The following is a 15,043-nucleotide window of genomic DNA, read 5'->3' as shown; positions in this document are numbered from 1 at the left end:
TGACACCACAGGATTTTCTGCCCGGAAACATATGGGACTTCACCCTGGTTCGCCTGAGTCTGCTGGGTGGCTCCCAGCCCAGAACGCTGCGTTCTGGCAGCAGCTCCAGTGAACCCAGCAGTAATGACTCCTGGGTTACAGCTGTGCCCCTCGCTTCCTAAATGAACTGCAGCTCCGGGAACACTTTCCAAGGATGAGACACAAATGCATTTTCACTCACTCAGACGGCAGACACCCACAGCTAGAAGTAACTGCGTGGGTAGTTTTTTCCCACTCAAATCAATACAAACATCCATAAGGAGAACATCCTCACTGAAGGGATGCTCGCTTGCATGAACTACACACAGCATAGTCCATAAACATGAGAGAGGCACAGGATCTGCTAAAGCGCTGAACTTGAACTTCCAGCAAAACAGAAGTACATCAAACGTGGAAACAAAAAACAGAAATACTAAAAAGGTGTTTCTCTTCAGTGCTTCTAGGCATCTGGTGTGGTTGTTCATGACACAAGCAGGAAAGGCAGCTTTAAATTTGGTCAGCAATCTTTACAATTATTAAAACTGTGCCAACTCATCAAATTTAGGTTTGACGAATCTGGCTTGTGGAATTAAGAGAAAATACAGATAGAGAATTTGTAAATAAAAAAAGAAACGAGCTATATACTAAAAGCCACAAGGAATACTACCTTGGGCACTTCTGAAATAGGTGCTTTGAAATTTTTGTCCAGTTGTCATTCCTCTCAATTAGTTTATTTGTCCAACTTCCAGGAAACATCCCTGAACTGTAGGAAAACACCTTTATGTAACAACTGCATGAAGTACTGTATCTTAATTTGGGGCAAGCTTAGAAATTATCAGCAGTTCTGCTGCAATAAAAAGAGGATCAAGACGTTGAAGGCAGGTCATATTCTGCACAGACAGGACCAGATTTATGCTGAACTTCCTTTTATGAACATACCTGGTGTCGTCCTGTCCTCATAAAAGGCTTAATGTTGAACTGTGAAAATATCAACATCTCTATAGTTTGTTACCTTATTCAAAAAAACTGTTAAGGTTTTATTGGCACTGCATTTCAATTATTTTGAGACAAGTTTTAGATCCACGTTGAAAAAATCAAGCAACACTAAAGAGGACTGCTGGCCATGTCAGGCAGAATATGACAACGTACAAGCTTCCAATTACTAACATTAAACCAGAACTACTGTTTCATATCAAGTGCTACTGCCACCAACTCCACAAGGCTTTACAATCTTAACTCAGTTTCAGCTTCTATCACAACTCAGCAAAAAGCATTTGCCAAACCACAAAATACTTAAGTCTGAGAGGCTGAAAGAAGACAGAGGAGGAATTCACCTCCAAAAGAGGCTCCACCTGTAAGAACAGAAGTGGCACCGTGTATTCGTCAAATTTTAACAGAAAGGAGAAAAATAATGTAAAGAGATGAACAGCACACTTAGTTATATTAGTAACAGTGGAAATGGTTACATATTTAAGACCCTATCACTCCAGAAGAGAAGGTAGCAACACCATATGTCAGATGAAGAGCTGGCTACCTCCCCATTATATCTGCTTTCAATTTGTTGCCATTAGTAGCAAAGGGCTGTTCTGCTCTTAGACGGATTAGACAGAAAAACATGCTACAGTGGGTGGTCAACACAAACGGTGTCATGTGCATAAGCTGAAGATTTAGGGCAAGAAAAATTAGAAGATGGGTAGGAAGTTAAAAAACAGTAGAATTCAGGAAAATTTGAGTGCAAAGCACGTGAACCTAAATTAAGTGTTAGTTATGAAGATACAGATGGGGAGTCGAATATAAACTCAGTAAATCTGACCTTAAAATTGTACCTCGTTTTATGTTAAATGTTTCACTTAAGACCAAACTGTGGTGTAACATAACAAAAATTTCTCCTCTACTATCATTGTTCAAATCCATAGTTAGCCCCTAAAAATTGAGATTTGGACTTTAAAGCATCTTAGTAAATACCTAGTCAAGAATCAGTCCAGAGGCTGCCCAATTCTAGGCACATGTGGATTGAACATCGTACAGACATTTCACCCATGAGATATTTAAACACTTACCATTTAGATTCCCACTGGTAGACACGGCACTACTCTGCTTTTGGTTGTCATAAGCAGGACCGATGTTACTAAGATCCTAGAGGGAAAATATTCAATTATAGAGGGTGGCTACCTAATCAAACCAGCCTGGCAATGCTAAAAAAAAAAAAGGGAGAAAAAACAGAAGAAATTCTAACAGAATGGCAACCTAGACTCTGAAGCCTGCAGAGGTCCCAAACTTAGATGCTTCAGGGATCAGCAAGTCACATGTGTGAGGCAGCCAAGGATGAGGATGGAAGTGCTTTCAGAATCAGGCTGAGCCAGGCTGGGGGTGGTGGAGGGGGAATAGGGAGGGGTGGTAGAAGACCAAGGGCAGACCTCCCTATGGGAATCCAGGCCCAATGTGGCCAGAGCTCCACATTTTACAAGAAAAGACAGATATCTGAATCTCTGAAATCTGAGGTGGAAAGAAAATCAGAAATGACTTGGAATGGCGTATTTGCGTTACAAGAGAGGAAACGGAAGTTTAAAAAGATAAAAATGGTATGTGTCAAGTCATAACATTTTAAGGAAGAGCTGCAACTAACACACTGGTCTCCCAGTTTAAGGTGAGTGCTCTTTCTTTCACATGGAATAAGAACCATTTATTTGGAGCCCACCGGGTCATGGGCATTTGTAAGTGGTAAATACACAAATGTAAACACAGCCTGATTCTCTCTGTCCCCGTGGCTTAAAAATCAAACGGGGGCCTGTGAAGCCAATTAACGTACCTGATCCAGAAGGCCAAACTTGGGGTAATCTTCTTCTGGGTCCTTACTCCCTGGATCAGGGTGTTCCTTTACTAAGAACACATCTCTTTCTTTACTCTAAAAGGAAATGGTATTTTAGTGTTACTGGAAATTTTATACTTAAACTGAATGGATGCTTAACCCCTAACTCCCAAATCGTAGGTGTAATCTCCAAATCTCAACACAAACAGCCTGCCCCCTGAAAAAAAAAAAAAAAAAAAAAAACACACACACACACCAGTACTGTTTTTCTTTGATTAGAAAACTAATGCATGACCACCAAAAAATACAAACAGTAGAGAAAGTTGGCAAAATAAGAGCCACCATCCTTCACAACCCTCACTCATCCCCACACCTCACAGAGATACACAGTGGTAACAGCTTGTGCTGATGTCTCCCCAGGTGCTCTAAGTCTAACGACAATAATGTTCAGAACAGAGTTTGTTTTTTTTAATCAAAGAAAACAATTGTCTCCAATTTAGGCATAACACTATACTTGCCAAAGTACAACGGACAAAAGATTCAGCAGCGTACATAAAACTACCATATCTTCACTTAAGTCTATGTGCAACTTACTGATTTTGTGTGAAAACTATTAAAATTTATAATTACTAAGATTTAATACTGTTGTTCTCATTTTCTTAGTCATCACATTACTTCAGTGAGACCACAATCAAAAAAAAAAACCCAACAAAACCCATTTACTTATATACATATATATAATTTCTTGTATAAATTCTTACAAGGAACACTGGTTTTCTAAACATTGAGTCTAGTCAATTTTAGTTGACTTACCATAGTTTTCACAATGTTATTTGGCCAGGTCATTTTCCCAGGTCTTTGTCTGGTCGTCATGCATTCCCAGTATTTATCAATAAACGGTATGATATCCTGATTTTTAAAACAAAATATATTAAAGCCTTTATAGCTGCTTTCGAAATTACGCTCACACACACAAAAAAAACACTGCTGCATTTTCAAAGATCTCATCAGAATCAAAAGACAAACACATGTTTTTCATCTTTTAATAACTTATAACGTGAACAACATGTAGGTTGCGGGGTTTTCAAACAAGCATATACAACTCTTAGCCACACAGGGCTTATGAGCCGGTTAAGGGAAAAGACGAGCCGTTGTCTCCTGGTATCCTCTCCCCCGAGCTCCTGCTCCTCTGAGCTGGGGACACCTCTACCTGGACATCCTGCACGCACCTCAGACTCCTTGTGACTAGGACTGACCTCGAACCGCACCTCACGAATCTGCTCTGCAGGTTTCTATTCTTGCTCTTCGCACTCAGGATCACCCAGAATCACAGGGTTCACACACGGAGTCACCCTCATCCTTCTCACACAACCTGCACATCTCAGTAGTCACCAACCGAACTTTAAAATTCCAGAAAATGTTCACCAATCAGGCCTCCTTCCTGCTCCAACTGTGGTCCTCGCCAGCCTCTGCTTACACGACTAACACAGTGTCTGAACTTCATCCTCTGTCACCAACGTCCTCCCACCCTGGGCCACCTGCCCCAGCCTACCACTAATGTCCTTCACCAGAATCAGTTCCATGAACATGGAACCTTTACTGAAAGGAGCCAGGCTGAATTAGGGGAAGTATAAGGGAAGACTGGAACGTCTTCTTGTTCGGGAAGGTAAGGAAGAGTTCAGACTTATAGGGACATATCAAAAAGTGTCTGAAGTCAGCCAGGATGGGGCTACACTGGTCAAATCTGAGCATCAGAAACCCCGAAATCCCATGATGGACTATAAAAATCAGTGAGTCTTAAAACTGAAGACAAACAACAGCAACAACAATGACCGGGGGGAGGGCTCTTCTTTACAAAAGAACTATAACCGGTAAATATATTCTGTTGTACAAGGATTGAGGTTAGGATAATCAGTGGTTACAATTACCACTGCTTGAAAGGGTTGTGAGAACAAGATATTCACATGAACTCCACGTATTACCCATGAATTACTTAACGATTACAAAGAAAAAGGGTCTCTTTACAGTAGAGAAATCAAGTGGTCACATTTAGGATCACTAATAATAAAACAAGGCAATGTCTTATGCCTCCTAATGGAATACACAGAAAAACACATACTACCTACGTAATATTCCTGCCAAAAATGTTTAAGCTGAACCTAGTCATAAGGAAACAAGTTGATAAATCCAAATTGAGGAACATCATGGCAAACAACTGTCTAGGCTCTTCAAAATTTTAAATGTCATAGCAAACCAAAAAGTAAAAAGGAATTGCTCTAGAGATAAAAGGGACATTACAACCAAATTCAACGTGTGATCCTTGATCAGGTCCTGGCTGGAAGAAAAAATTACGAGGGACATTATGTAGACAACAATGTTGAGAAAATATACACTGTACACACAAAATACACAGCCTATATATATAAGAACACTGCACTAACATCAGCTCTTTGAGTGTGGTCATTGTATGGATGAGAGAATACTGGATAAAGTATAATATCTACAAGTTTATAGATATTATACTTACATGTAAGCCTTAAGTCTCACATAAGCTTACGGGGAAAATATACATAAAGCAAACAGCAAAATATTCACAGCAGGCAAATCTAGATAAGGAATAAACAGGCATCTATTGTAGTATCTGAATTTTTCTGTATATTTGAAAAATTCAAAATAACAATTTGGAAGGAAAAAACCAAAAGACAAATATAATCATAGCATACTTGTGTTTAAACACGTTCTTTTTAATGTAGGAAAAAAAGCTGGGCAGGGGCAAGGGGGGCCCTCTGCTGACTCCCTCAGCTTTCAGGATTAAGCCCTAACTCGTTTGTTTAGCAGAAAAGGCCTTACTCAGTCTGATCCTGAATATACTAGTCTCACTAAACAATGGAACAACAGACTGGTTCCAAATAGGAAAAAAAGAGTACGCCAAGGCTGTATATTGTCACCCTGCTTATTTTACTTCTATGCAGAGTACATCATGAGAAACGCTGGCCTGGAGGAAGCACAAGCTGGAATCAAGACTGCCGGGAGAAATATCAATAACCTCAGATATGCAGATGACACCACTCTTATGGCAGAAAGTGAAGAAGAACTAAAGAGCCTCTTGACGAAAGTGAAAGAGGAGAGTGAAAAAGTTGGCTTAAAGCTTAACATTCAGAAAACTAAGATCATGGCATCCAGTCCCATCACTTCATGGCAAATAAATGTGGAAACAGTGGCAGACTATTTTTTGGGCTCCAAAATCATTGCAGATGGTTACTGCAGCCATGAAATTAAAAGACGCTTACTCTTTGGAAGGAAAGTTATGACCAACCTAGATAGCATATTAAAAAGCAGAGACATCACTTTGCCAACAAAGGTCAAGGCTATGGTTTTTCCTGTGGTCATGTATGGATGTGAGAGTTGGACTATAAAGAAAGCTGAGTACCGAAGAATTGATGCTTTTGAACTGCGGTGTTGGAGAAGACTCTTGAGAGTCCCTTGGACTGTAAGGAGATCCAACCAGTCCATCCAAAAGGAAATCAGCCCTGGGAGTTCATTGGAAGGACTGGTGTTGAAGCTGAAACTCCAATACTTTGGCCACCTGATGCGAAGAGCTGACTTATTAGAAAAGACCCTGATGCTGGGAAAGACTGAAGGCAGGAAGAGAAGGGGACAACAGAGGGTGAGATGGTTGGATGGTATCATCGACTCAATGAACATGGGTTTGGGTCGGCTCCGGGAGTTGGTGATGGACAGGGAGGCCTGGTGAGCTGCGGTTCAGGGGCTCGCAAGGCATCAGACACGACTGAGCGACTGAACTGAACTAAACACCCTATACCAATCAATGCTGTTCTTTTTCTTTTGGTCAAGTCATGCGGCTTGTGGGATTTTAGTTCCTCGATCAGGGACTGAACCCGTGCCCCGGGCGGTGGAAGCTGAGTCCTAACCATTAGACCATCAGGGAAGAGAGGAGTCCCCAGCCAGTGTCTTCTAAACTGTAGGTTGCAGTCAATTAGTGGGGTATACAATCAATCTTGTAGGTCAAAGCTAGCATTGACTAGAATAGAAAATATCAGCATATGGAGAGAGAAGGTGACAGGGTGCTTCAGTCTTTAAAGACTCACGGATGGGCTCACCATCTAATTTTGGAATACTGACTTTAGTCATGTAGTTTAACAATAAAGCATAAATTTTTTTTAATAAGTCAACCTTTTCCCCAACAAAATCCGTGATAGGGATCCATAAAAACAGCACAAACTAAGCTAAAAAGGTTCACCTCAAAATCTGATTATTAATTGTGGAACAGACAATTGTTTGCTTCTGTAAAGCCAATCAAAACTATTTAAAGATTCACCCTTCTAAGAGCTAAGCCAATGACATAATGAACACACACCAAGAAGTTAGTAAATCACACGAAATGAGAAAAACGGAATCACTGAATCTACAGTCATACATTCATTAAAAACTGGGAGAAGAGAACCTGTTGGGCTGTACAGTTGACCCTTGAAAACTCATGGGGTTAGGGGGACTGGACTGTCCACAGTCAAAAATCCTCCTATAGTTTTACAGTAGGCCCTCTGTATTCGTGGTTCTACACCCAAGGATTCAACCAGCCTTGAATTATGCAGGACTGCGGTATGTATTTACTGAAAAAATCCGCATGTACGTGAACCACTGACGTTCACAGCTGTGTTGTTCAAGGGCCCACTGTATTCAGAAGTCCCTCCTGGTTCTCTGGCATGATCGCAATGACAGTAATTCCATCTCTACCTTATCTTTGGAGAACATGGTTTTTGGATGCTCATCTTGTGTTCGGGACTGCCACGTTAGGTTGGCCAAAGCACTAAGGCACATTTCTTTCAAGTCTATAAAAGCAAAAAGGAAGAAAGAGTTACTGTAGTAATATATTCCTGCTACCACAGGAATATTCAACCAGACGGTCCACAGATTAACAACTACAGCATCATCTGATCTAAAACGGACAAGAGCAGGCATCCAGAGCTAAGCCCCAACGTCAATTCTACCAGCTTCGTGGCAGAGGTTCCCTGATTTGGCTGAGCCTAGATCCCTTTTCTCTGCCAGCTAACCAGAGGAGGTCACTGTGCAGCCCTCCAAGGCCTGTCCTTACTTGCTTGCTTCCGGAGGAAATAGGTGTTCCCGCTGTGGTGGCACACGTTGCAGTGGAAACTGTAGTTGGTCATGAATGGTAGACAGGATCTGGAGAACACCAAATGGAGCAAATTAGTGAGCTTCTGAACACACACTTACAAGAAGCAGATCAACAGGGATCTTTTCCCTCAGTGAAAGTTAAATGATGCTAATATAGTAATACACTCTCAAAACTTGAGAAGGGCACCAAAACAGGGCCCGTTGTAGTTTTACAAATAGCTGAACTTTTCCATCACAAAAATTTAGCAGGACATTATCCACCACAGTTGATGATTCAATATCTGGCAGGTTCTGACTGGAGCCCCTATCCAGGCTAGTTTATTACAGTTTTTAAACACCTAAAAAGAGTATACTAGGCCACTTGTGGAAGAAGACAAAGCAGTCTCTTTAAATATCTTTGCACTGAAATATCTATATTTAAATTATATTTAAGTCTCTTTGTAAAGTGTCAATAAAATTGTTGGAAAGGGCAGACAGAGGTATAAAAAGATTAACTTCAAAATGTAAATAATTATTCAAGAACAACACATAAGTCCAAAAACATTATCTGCCTCATTACCAAATGAATCCTACAGATGACAGCCTTGAAGAATTTATTTTTTATTTACTTATTTTTTAACATTCACTCTTCTTCTCTGAAACACATTATTATTATCTTAAATATTTATTCATTTGGCTGCTCTGGGCCTTGGTTGTGGCACACAGGATCTTTGTTGAGGCATGCAGGATCTAGCTCCCTGACCAGGGATTGAACCTGGGCCCCCTGCACTGGAAGTGTGGAGTCTTAGCCACTGGGCCACCAGGAAAGTCCTGTTTTTAAGAATTTAAAGGACTGAAGTAGTAACTTCAGATTTAAGAGTTAAGGAAGATTTTTCAAAGACACAAATTATGAACTGGATTTGGAAAAACAAGCTGCTTTTCTTTTCTATAGGTGAACTAGTTTATGTAGAGATAAAAAACTGCAAATTTGGAGGCAAAGGGGCAATCTGGTGCACACCAGTTTGGCCAGGGGAGGGGAGTTGTCAGAGATATGCTGAAAGGCTTGCAAGGTAGGAAGTAGCAGAGGCCTTACATGCCTGGGGAAGTGAATTTTCTCTGTGGGTAACAGGAACACCTTGAAGGGGAAGCCATGTGGTGAAAGTGGTAAGTTTGGTAACAGAACAGGTCTGAAGGGAGGAAGAGATAAAGAAAAGGGAATATGTGAGAAGCTTCTTCAGCAGTTACAGAAGGTGTTAAAAAAAAAAGGCCTCACACAGAGTGAAATAACAAAACTGGGCAAGTAAGTGTATAAGAAGAAAAGAAACTGGTTAAGCTTAGGGGCTGATTTTATGTGAGGGGGCAGCAAGTGAAAGGAATCCTAACCACTGAGACTCCTTGTAGGTGTCAGTCTACTTCCTAAGAGATGAGCTCAGGGGCAAAAGCAGGCCTGACTGTCTGAAGGCAGAGAAGAAGCCGGTGGAAGGAACTGGGGGCTGACAGGACCCGTGCATTAGTGCAGCGTGGTGCTGTGCTGGTGACTGGAACAGCATGGGAAAAGCTTGGTCCTGAAAAGGAGAAAGCAACAGAGAAACAGAAGACTGGTTTAAGTTGGAAAAGAAGAAATCAAAATAAAGACAGGTTTATCGTGGACTCTGCTCAAACTTAGCTGGTAAAGAATCTGCCAGCAATGCAGGAGACCCGGGTTCGATCCCTGGGTCAGGAAGATCCCCTAGAGAAGGAAATGGCAACCCAGTTCAGTACTCTTGCCTGGAGTCTGGTGGGCTACAGTCCATGGGGTCACAAAGAGTCAGACATGACTGTGCGACTATGTTCAGTTCAGTTCTGCTGAAACTAATTTCACATATCCTTAAAGAGATGTTTCCAGGTGTGTGTCTACCACCGCCATTCAAGGAAGAAACATCCTTATGAATGTTAAGGTCAGGTTCCCTCACCTTTACCTCTCTCTACAGCCCCTTCTGCAACAGCCTGTTGTGGTAAGCTCATTTATAGAAGAGAGAGGCAGGTGTACAATAATTAACAAACACGATCAGGTGGTTAGAGCAGTTTTTTTCATATCCTACTAGCTCACTCACTTCCTCCATCCGCCATAAAAGATAATCTGTCCAACCCATTGGGTTTTAGGTGTAACTTCTCAAATTCAGGTACACACTGGTCACCACCAAACCTCTGAACTGTGGTTTGATTCGTTTCTGCATCACTCCGAGTTATCTCTCTGATAAATTTCCTTTCCTAGGCCCTGTTTATCCAAACAAATTCTCCTTGTGAAAGTGGCCCAATTTGAGGTCTTTCCTAACTGACGAGCTTGTATATTTTCTCTTAGGTCTTTCTACCAAGATCAATTCTTCTGACCACTCAATGTTTTTCTTTCTGTTTAAAACATTCAACCTTCAATGTCAACAGTCACATGTTAATTAGTATATTAACACTACTTTAACTTTTTAACTAGAAGACATTCAACAGATTATAAAGGAAGGTATTTCTTCACAAACCAACCCAAGGGAGGTTAATTTCAGAACTAACAATGCAGCCCTCTTTTGATATAGTCTTGAAGCAGATGATGTTAAGAAGAGGTGGCAAGAATACACAGAAGAACTGTACAAAAAAGATCTTCACGACGCAGATAATCACGATAGTGTGATCACTCACCTAGAGCCAGACATCCTGGAATGTGAAGTCAAGCGGGCCTTAGAAAGCATCACTATGGACAAAGCTAGTGGAGGTGATGGAATTCCAGTTGAGCTATTTCAAATTCTGAAAGATGATGCTGTGAAAGTGCTGCACTCAATATGCCAGCAAATTTGGAAAACTCAGCAGTGGCCACAGGACTGGAAAAGGTCAGTTTTCATTCCAATGCCAAAGAATGCTCAAACTACCACACAATTGCACTCATCTCACATGCTAGTAAAGTAATGCCCAAAATTCTACAAGCCAGGCTTCAGCAGTACATGAACCGTGAACTTCCTGATGTTCAAGCTGGTTTTAGAAAAGGCAGAGGAACCAGAGATCAAATTGCCAACATCCGCTGGATCATGGAAAAAGCAAGAGAGTTCCAGAAAACATCTATTTCTGCTTTATTGACTATGCCAAAGCCTTTGACTGTGTGGATCACAATAAACTGTGGAAAATTCTTCAAGAGATTGGAATACCAGACCACCTGACCTGCCTCTTGAGAAATCTGTATGCAGGTCAGGAAGCAACAGTTAGAACTGGACATGGAACAATGGACTGGTTCCAAATAGGAAAAGGAGTACGTCAAGGCTGTATATTGTCACCCTGCTTATTTAACTTATATGCAGAGTACATCATGAGAAACGGTGGACTGGAAGAAACACAAGCTGGAATCAAGATTGCCAGGAGAAATATCAATAACCTCAGATATGCAGATGACACCACCCATATGGCAGAAAGTAAAGAAGAACTAAAGAGCCTCTTGATGAAAGTGAAAGAGGAGAGTGAAAAAGTTGGCTTAAAGCTCAACATTCAGAAAACAAAGATCATGGCATCTGGTCCCATCACTTCATGGCAAATAGATGGGGAAACAGTGGAAACAGTGTCAGACTTTATTTTGGGGGGCTCCAAAATCACCGCAGATGGTGACTGCAGCCATGAAATTAAAAGACGCTTACTCCTTGGAAGAAAAGTTATGACCAACCTAGATAGCATATTCAAAAGCAGAGACATTACTTTGCTGACTAAGGTCCATCTAGTCAAGGCTATGGTTTTACCTGTGGTCATGTATGGATGTGAGAGTTGGACTGTGAAGAAGGCTGAGTGCTGAAGAATTGATGCTTTTCAACTGTGGTGTTGGAGAAGACTCTTGAGAGTCCCTTGGACTGCAAGGAGATCCAACCAGTCCATTCTGAAGGAGATCAGCCCTGGGATTTCTTTGGAGGGAATGATGCTAAAGCTGAAGCTCCAGTACTTTGGCTACCTCATGTGAAGAGGTGACTCACTGGAAATGACTTTGATGCTGGGAGGGATTGAGGGCAGGAGGAGAAGGGGATGACAGAGGATGAGATGGCTGGATGGCATCATGGACTCGATGGACGTGAATCTGAGTGAACTCTGGGAGTTGGTGATGGATATGGAGGCCTGGTGTGCTGCTATTCATGGGGTTGCAAAGAGTCGGCCACGACTGAGTGACTGAACTGAACTGAACTATCTAAATTTATTTGAATATGAAAAGAACACCCCAGAGAGCCAGCAGTATAGTCAATTCGATAGAGTCAGTAATGCTCTCTTGCTAGCTGTTGACTGAATCTCCTAAATAAGAAGCCTTTCATTCTCAAATTCTTAATATGATTTTAATTCACTAGAAGAGAGGCAAAGACTGGAAATTGGTTTTGCTGAGCAGAGAATTCAGGACACCTAAAGGAAGTGAGTTAGAAACCAAAAGGATAAAAGGATGTCAGGCATGAAGAGGCACCTGCCAGCTCATATTTTTGACATCAGGCTTTATCCACCATGTACACCAATCCTTTCCCCAAATCCACAATATCCAATACAAGGTTTAAATGGTACTGTCTCAAATTTGTTTAGGTAATGCTTTGTAACTGCACAGTTTTGTCTCCTAAGCACAAAGACAAGGATAATACCTACCATTCTACCTATTAAGGGCAATGCCCTTAGTAGACTAAAAACATGCTCAGACTATTAAAACAATTACTGATTCAAATCCTACTACTCACTGAACCAGAATCAGGAGTCACGGGAAATCCTATGCATTTAGATTCGCCCACACACCTAACTGGGCTTCCCCGGTGGCTCAGATGGTATCTTTACCTGTAGTGAGGGAGACCTGGGTTCGATCCTTGGAGTGGGGCCATCTGTTAGACATGTTGAGATCTACTATTTAACACAGCAATTCTCACAAAAGACTCTGAAAAATACTCACGAGGTATCTATGCCGAAGGTGTCTGCTGTGAACCATTTGGTACATATTCCACACTGCAGCTCCACCTCTCCCAACTGACGGCCATTTTCTTCATCCACGGAGCCTGCCTGAGTATCCATCACCTCTGAAGTATCCCCAGCACCTTCCTGTGTCCACAGAACCATCAGAGAATTGTGTCAGTTGATCTGATTGTATTTTTGATTCATTTAAAAAACCAAAAAAAAAAAAAACAAAAACCAAAAACCAAAAAACCCTTTTGCCTGGAATTGCTATCTTCCAGTACTTTGCCAAAATGACCAGTGCAAAGGGGGAGAAGAGGGTACCCCTACATGTTCTCTAGGTCTTTTAGAAAACATAAGAGCTGCTCCTTTGGCCACATACATGCAAATCTACAAGAAAGGTAATCTTGTAGATATCAAAGAAATGGGCACTGTTCAAAAATGAATACCCTGCAGAACAAAACTGGAAGAGTCTACAATGTTACCCAGCATGTTAGCATCATTGTAAACAATCAAGGGCAAGATTCTTGCCAAGAGAATTTCTGTGTGTATTGAGCATATTAAGCACGCTAACAGCTGAGACACCTTCCTGAAATGTATGAAGGAAAAGGATCAGAAAAAGAAGGATGTCAAAGAGAAAAGTACTTGAAATGTACTTGGGATCAACTGAAGCGCCAGCCTGCTTCACCCAGAGAAGCACACTGCGAGAGAACCAAAGCAAAGGAGTCTGAACTGTTGAAGCCCATTGGAAAACAAAAGAACTGAAGGGGTGGGGGGGGGGGACCCTTTAAAAAACCAACCCTATCGACTGTGCAGTAGAAACACTCAAAAAGAAATACTTACAAGTGTATCTTTTCCATTAGAGGATTCTGTCTCCAAGCCACCACTTACATCAACCGAGTTTGCATCACTGTAAAGTAAGGAGAGCACTCATGGAAGAAATTTCAGAAGAAAACCTGAAAACGCCTATTCCCAAAGATGATGATCCAAGTACAGCTGAACGTCACATCCCTACTCTTTTTCAGCCAAGCCAATGCTCAGACAGGATGCTCAGCATTAGGAAGAAGGCGGCCAAGATGAACTCAAGCCCGTGGGGCACAAGGAAACCTTACCGGCCCTTGCAAACAAGTCTACAGAGGACAGAACTGGTCCCTGGGGAGGTTCGCAGAGATGCACCTCTCCCACTCTGTTTTCAGAGGGACACACTCCTTCCAGCCTGGCAATACAAAGTGGTTTCCCTCTCTGGGAATTTTGAAGGGTTCCTGCTAAAAAAGGGGTAGGGGTAGCTACCAGCCCCCTGCCGGAGGAGTTAGGGCTGGGAGGGAGGCCGAGAAACCGGGAAAGGTGTGCAAAGGGGCGTAGCCTGAGATACGATTCAGAGGGGACGGGTCTAGCGGCGGGCGGGACTAAGGCCCCGGTAAAGGCAGGGCGAGCCGTTGGCCGCCAGGCCTAGGTTCGGAGCAGGGCGGGTGGGAGTGCTCACAGGAGCCACGGGATTCCGAGAGGGACAGGCCTCCCGCCCCCCACCCCCGTCTTCCTCGGGCCGCAGGGTGCCTTACCCGCTTTCGGCCTCTCCGGAGCCGGGCTCCGCGGAGGCTGGAGCAGCAGACGTCCCCTCTCCGGCCGGAGCAGCCGCTACGGCTGCTGCCGGCTTCGTCTCCCCTTCTTCTGCTGGTGTTGCATTGGCAGCCGCTGCCGGCCCGGATCCTGCGCTCACTCCCGGTCCTGGTCCGCTTCCCGCCGCCGCCATCACTGCCGCCTTCTAGACTTCTCGCGAGAATACTACCTCCTTCTCGCGCGAGATGCTCGCCGGCTTGCTCACCTTCAAACAGCAAAGGACTCACGGTGGGTCCGCCGTCTGTGTGGGGAAGGCTCTCTCCAAGTCCGCTTTAAGGGCAGGCGGGCGGGCGGAGGTGGGCGGGACCTGGAGGCTGCAGAGCTACAAATGCAGCCCGCGGAACGCGGTCGGGGCTTGTTAGGTTTTTTTCTAGGACGCAGTTCGTATGAAAGTGGACGCAGCGCATTTTCGTGGCCAAGCCTGCAAGTCACCGCGCAGATAAGGCACCCTGAGAGCGCTGGCGGCCTAAAGGCCCTGGACGCTCTGTTGTGTTCTGCAGACGCCTCTCACCGTTAGAGGTGGAACATGCCTTCCCGCCCCAGAAATTTGTT

The 15,043-nt window shown here is 43.0% G+C and overlaps 1 protein-coding gene across 4 annotated transcripts in view; it reads right to left on the bottom strand.

Moving 5' to 3' along the window:
• The window catches only part of ASH2L (ASH2 like, histone lysine methyltransferase complex subunit), a 30,254-nt gene extending 15,616 nt beyond the window's left edge, over positions 1-14,638 (bottom strand). For all 4 annotated transcript variants that reach the window (XM_060407143.1, XM_027962707.3, XM_060407144.1 and 1 more), the window contains exons 1-8: positions 14,434-14,638; positions 13,718-13,784; positions 12,876-13,021; positions 7,941-8,029; positions 7,583-7,677; positions 3,641-3,736; positions 2,828-2,923; positions 2,079-2,154 (exon numbers count right to left, since the gene is read on the bottom strand). In XM_060407143.1, the coding sequence (XP_060263126.1) occupies positions 2,079-2,154; positions 2,828-2,923; positions 3,641-3,736; positions 7,583-7,677; positions 7,941-8,029; positions 12,876-13,021; positions 13,718-13,784; positions 14,434-14,624 (856 nt within the window). In that variant the 5' untranslated portion in view covers positions 14,625-14,638. The remainder of the gene's footprint in view (positions 1-2,078; positions 2,155-2,827; positions 2,924-3,640; positions 3,737-7,582; positions 7,678-7,940; positions 8,030-12,875; positions 13,022-13,717; positions 13,785-14,433) is intronic.
• Positions 14,639-15,043: the final 405 nt, after the last annotated feature.

This window comes from Ovis aries, chromosome 26, assembly GCF_016772045.2.
Source record: "Ovis aries strain OAR_USU_Benz2616 breed Rambouillet chromosome 26, ARS-UI_Ramb_v3.0, whole genome shotgun sequence".
NCBI classification, from domain to species: Eukaryota; Metazoa; Chordata; class Mammalia; order Artiodactyla; family Bovidae; genus Ovis; species Ovis aries.
This window is presented reverse-complemented; position numbering and strand designations above follow the sequence as displayed.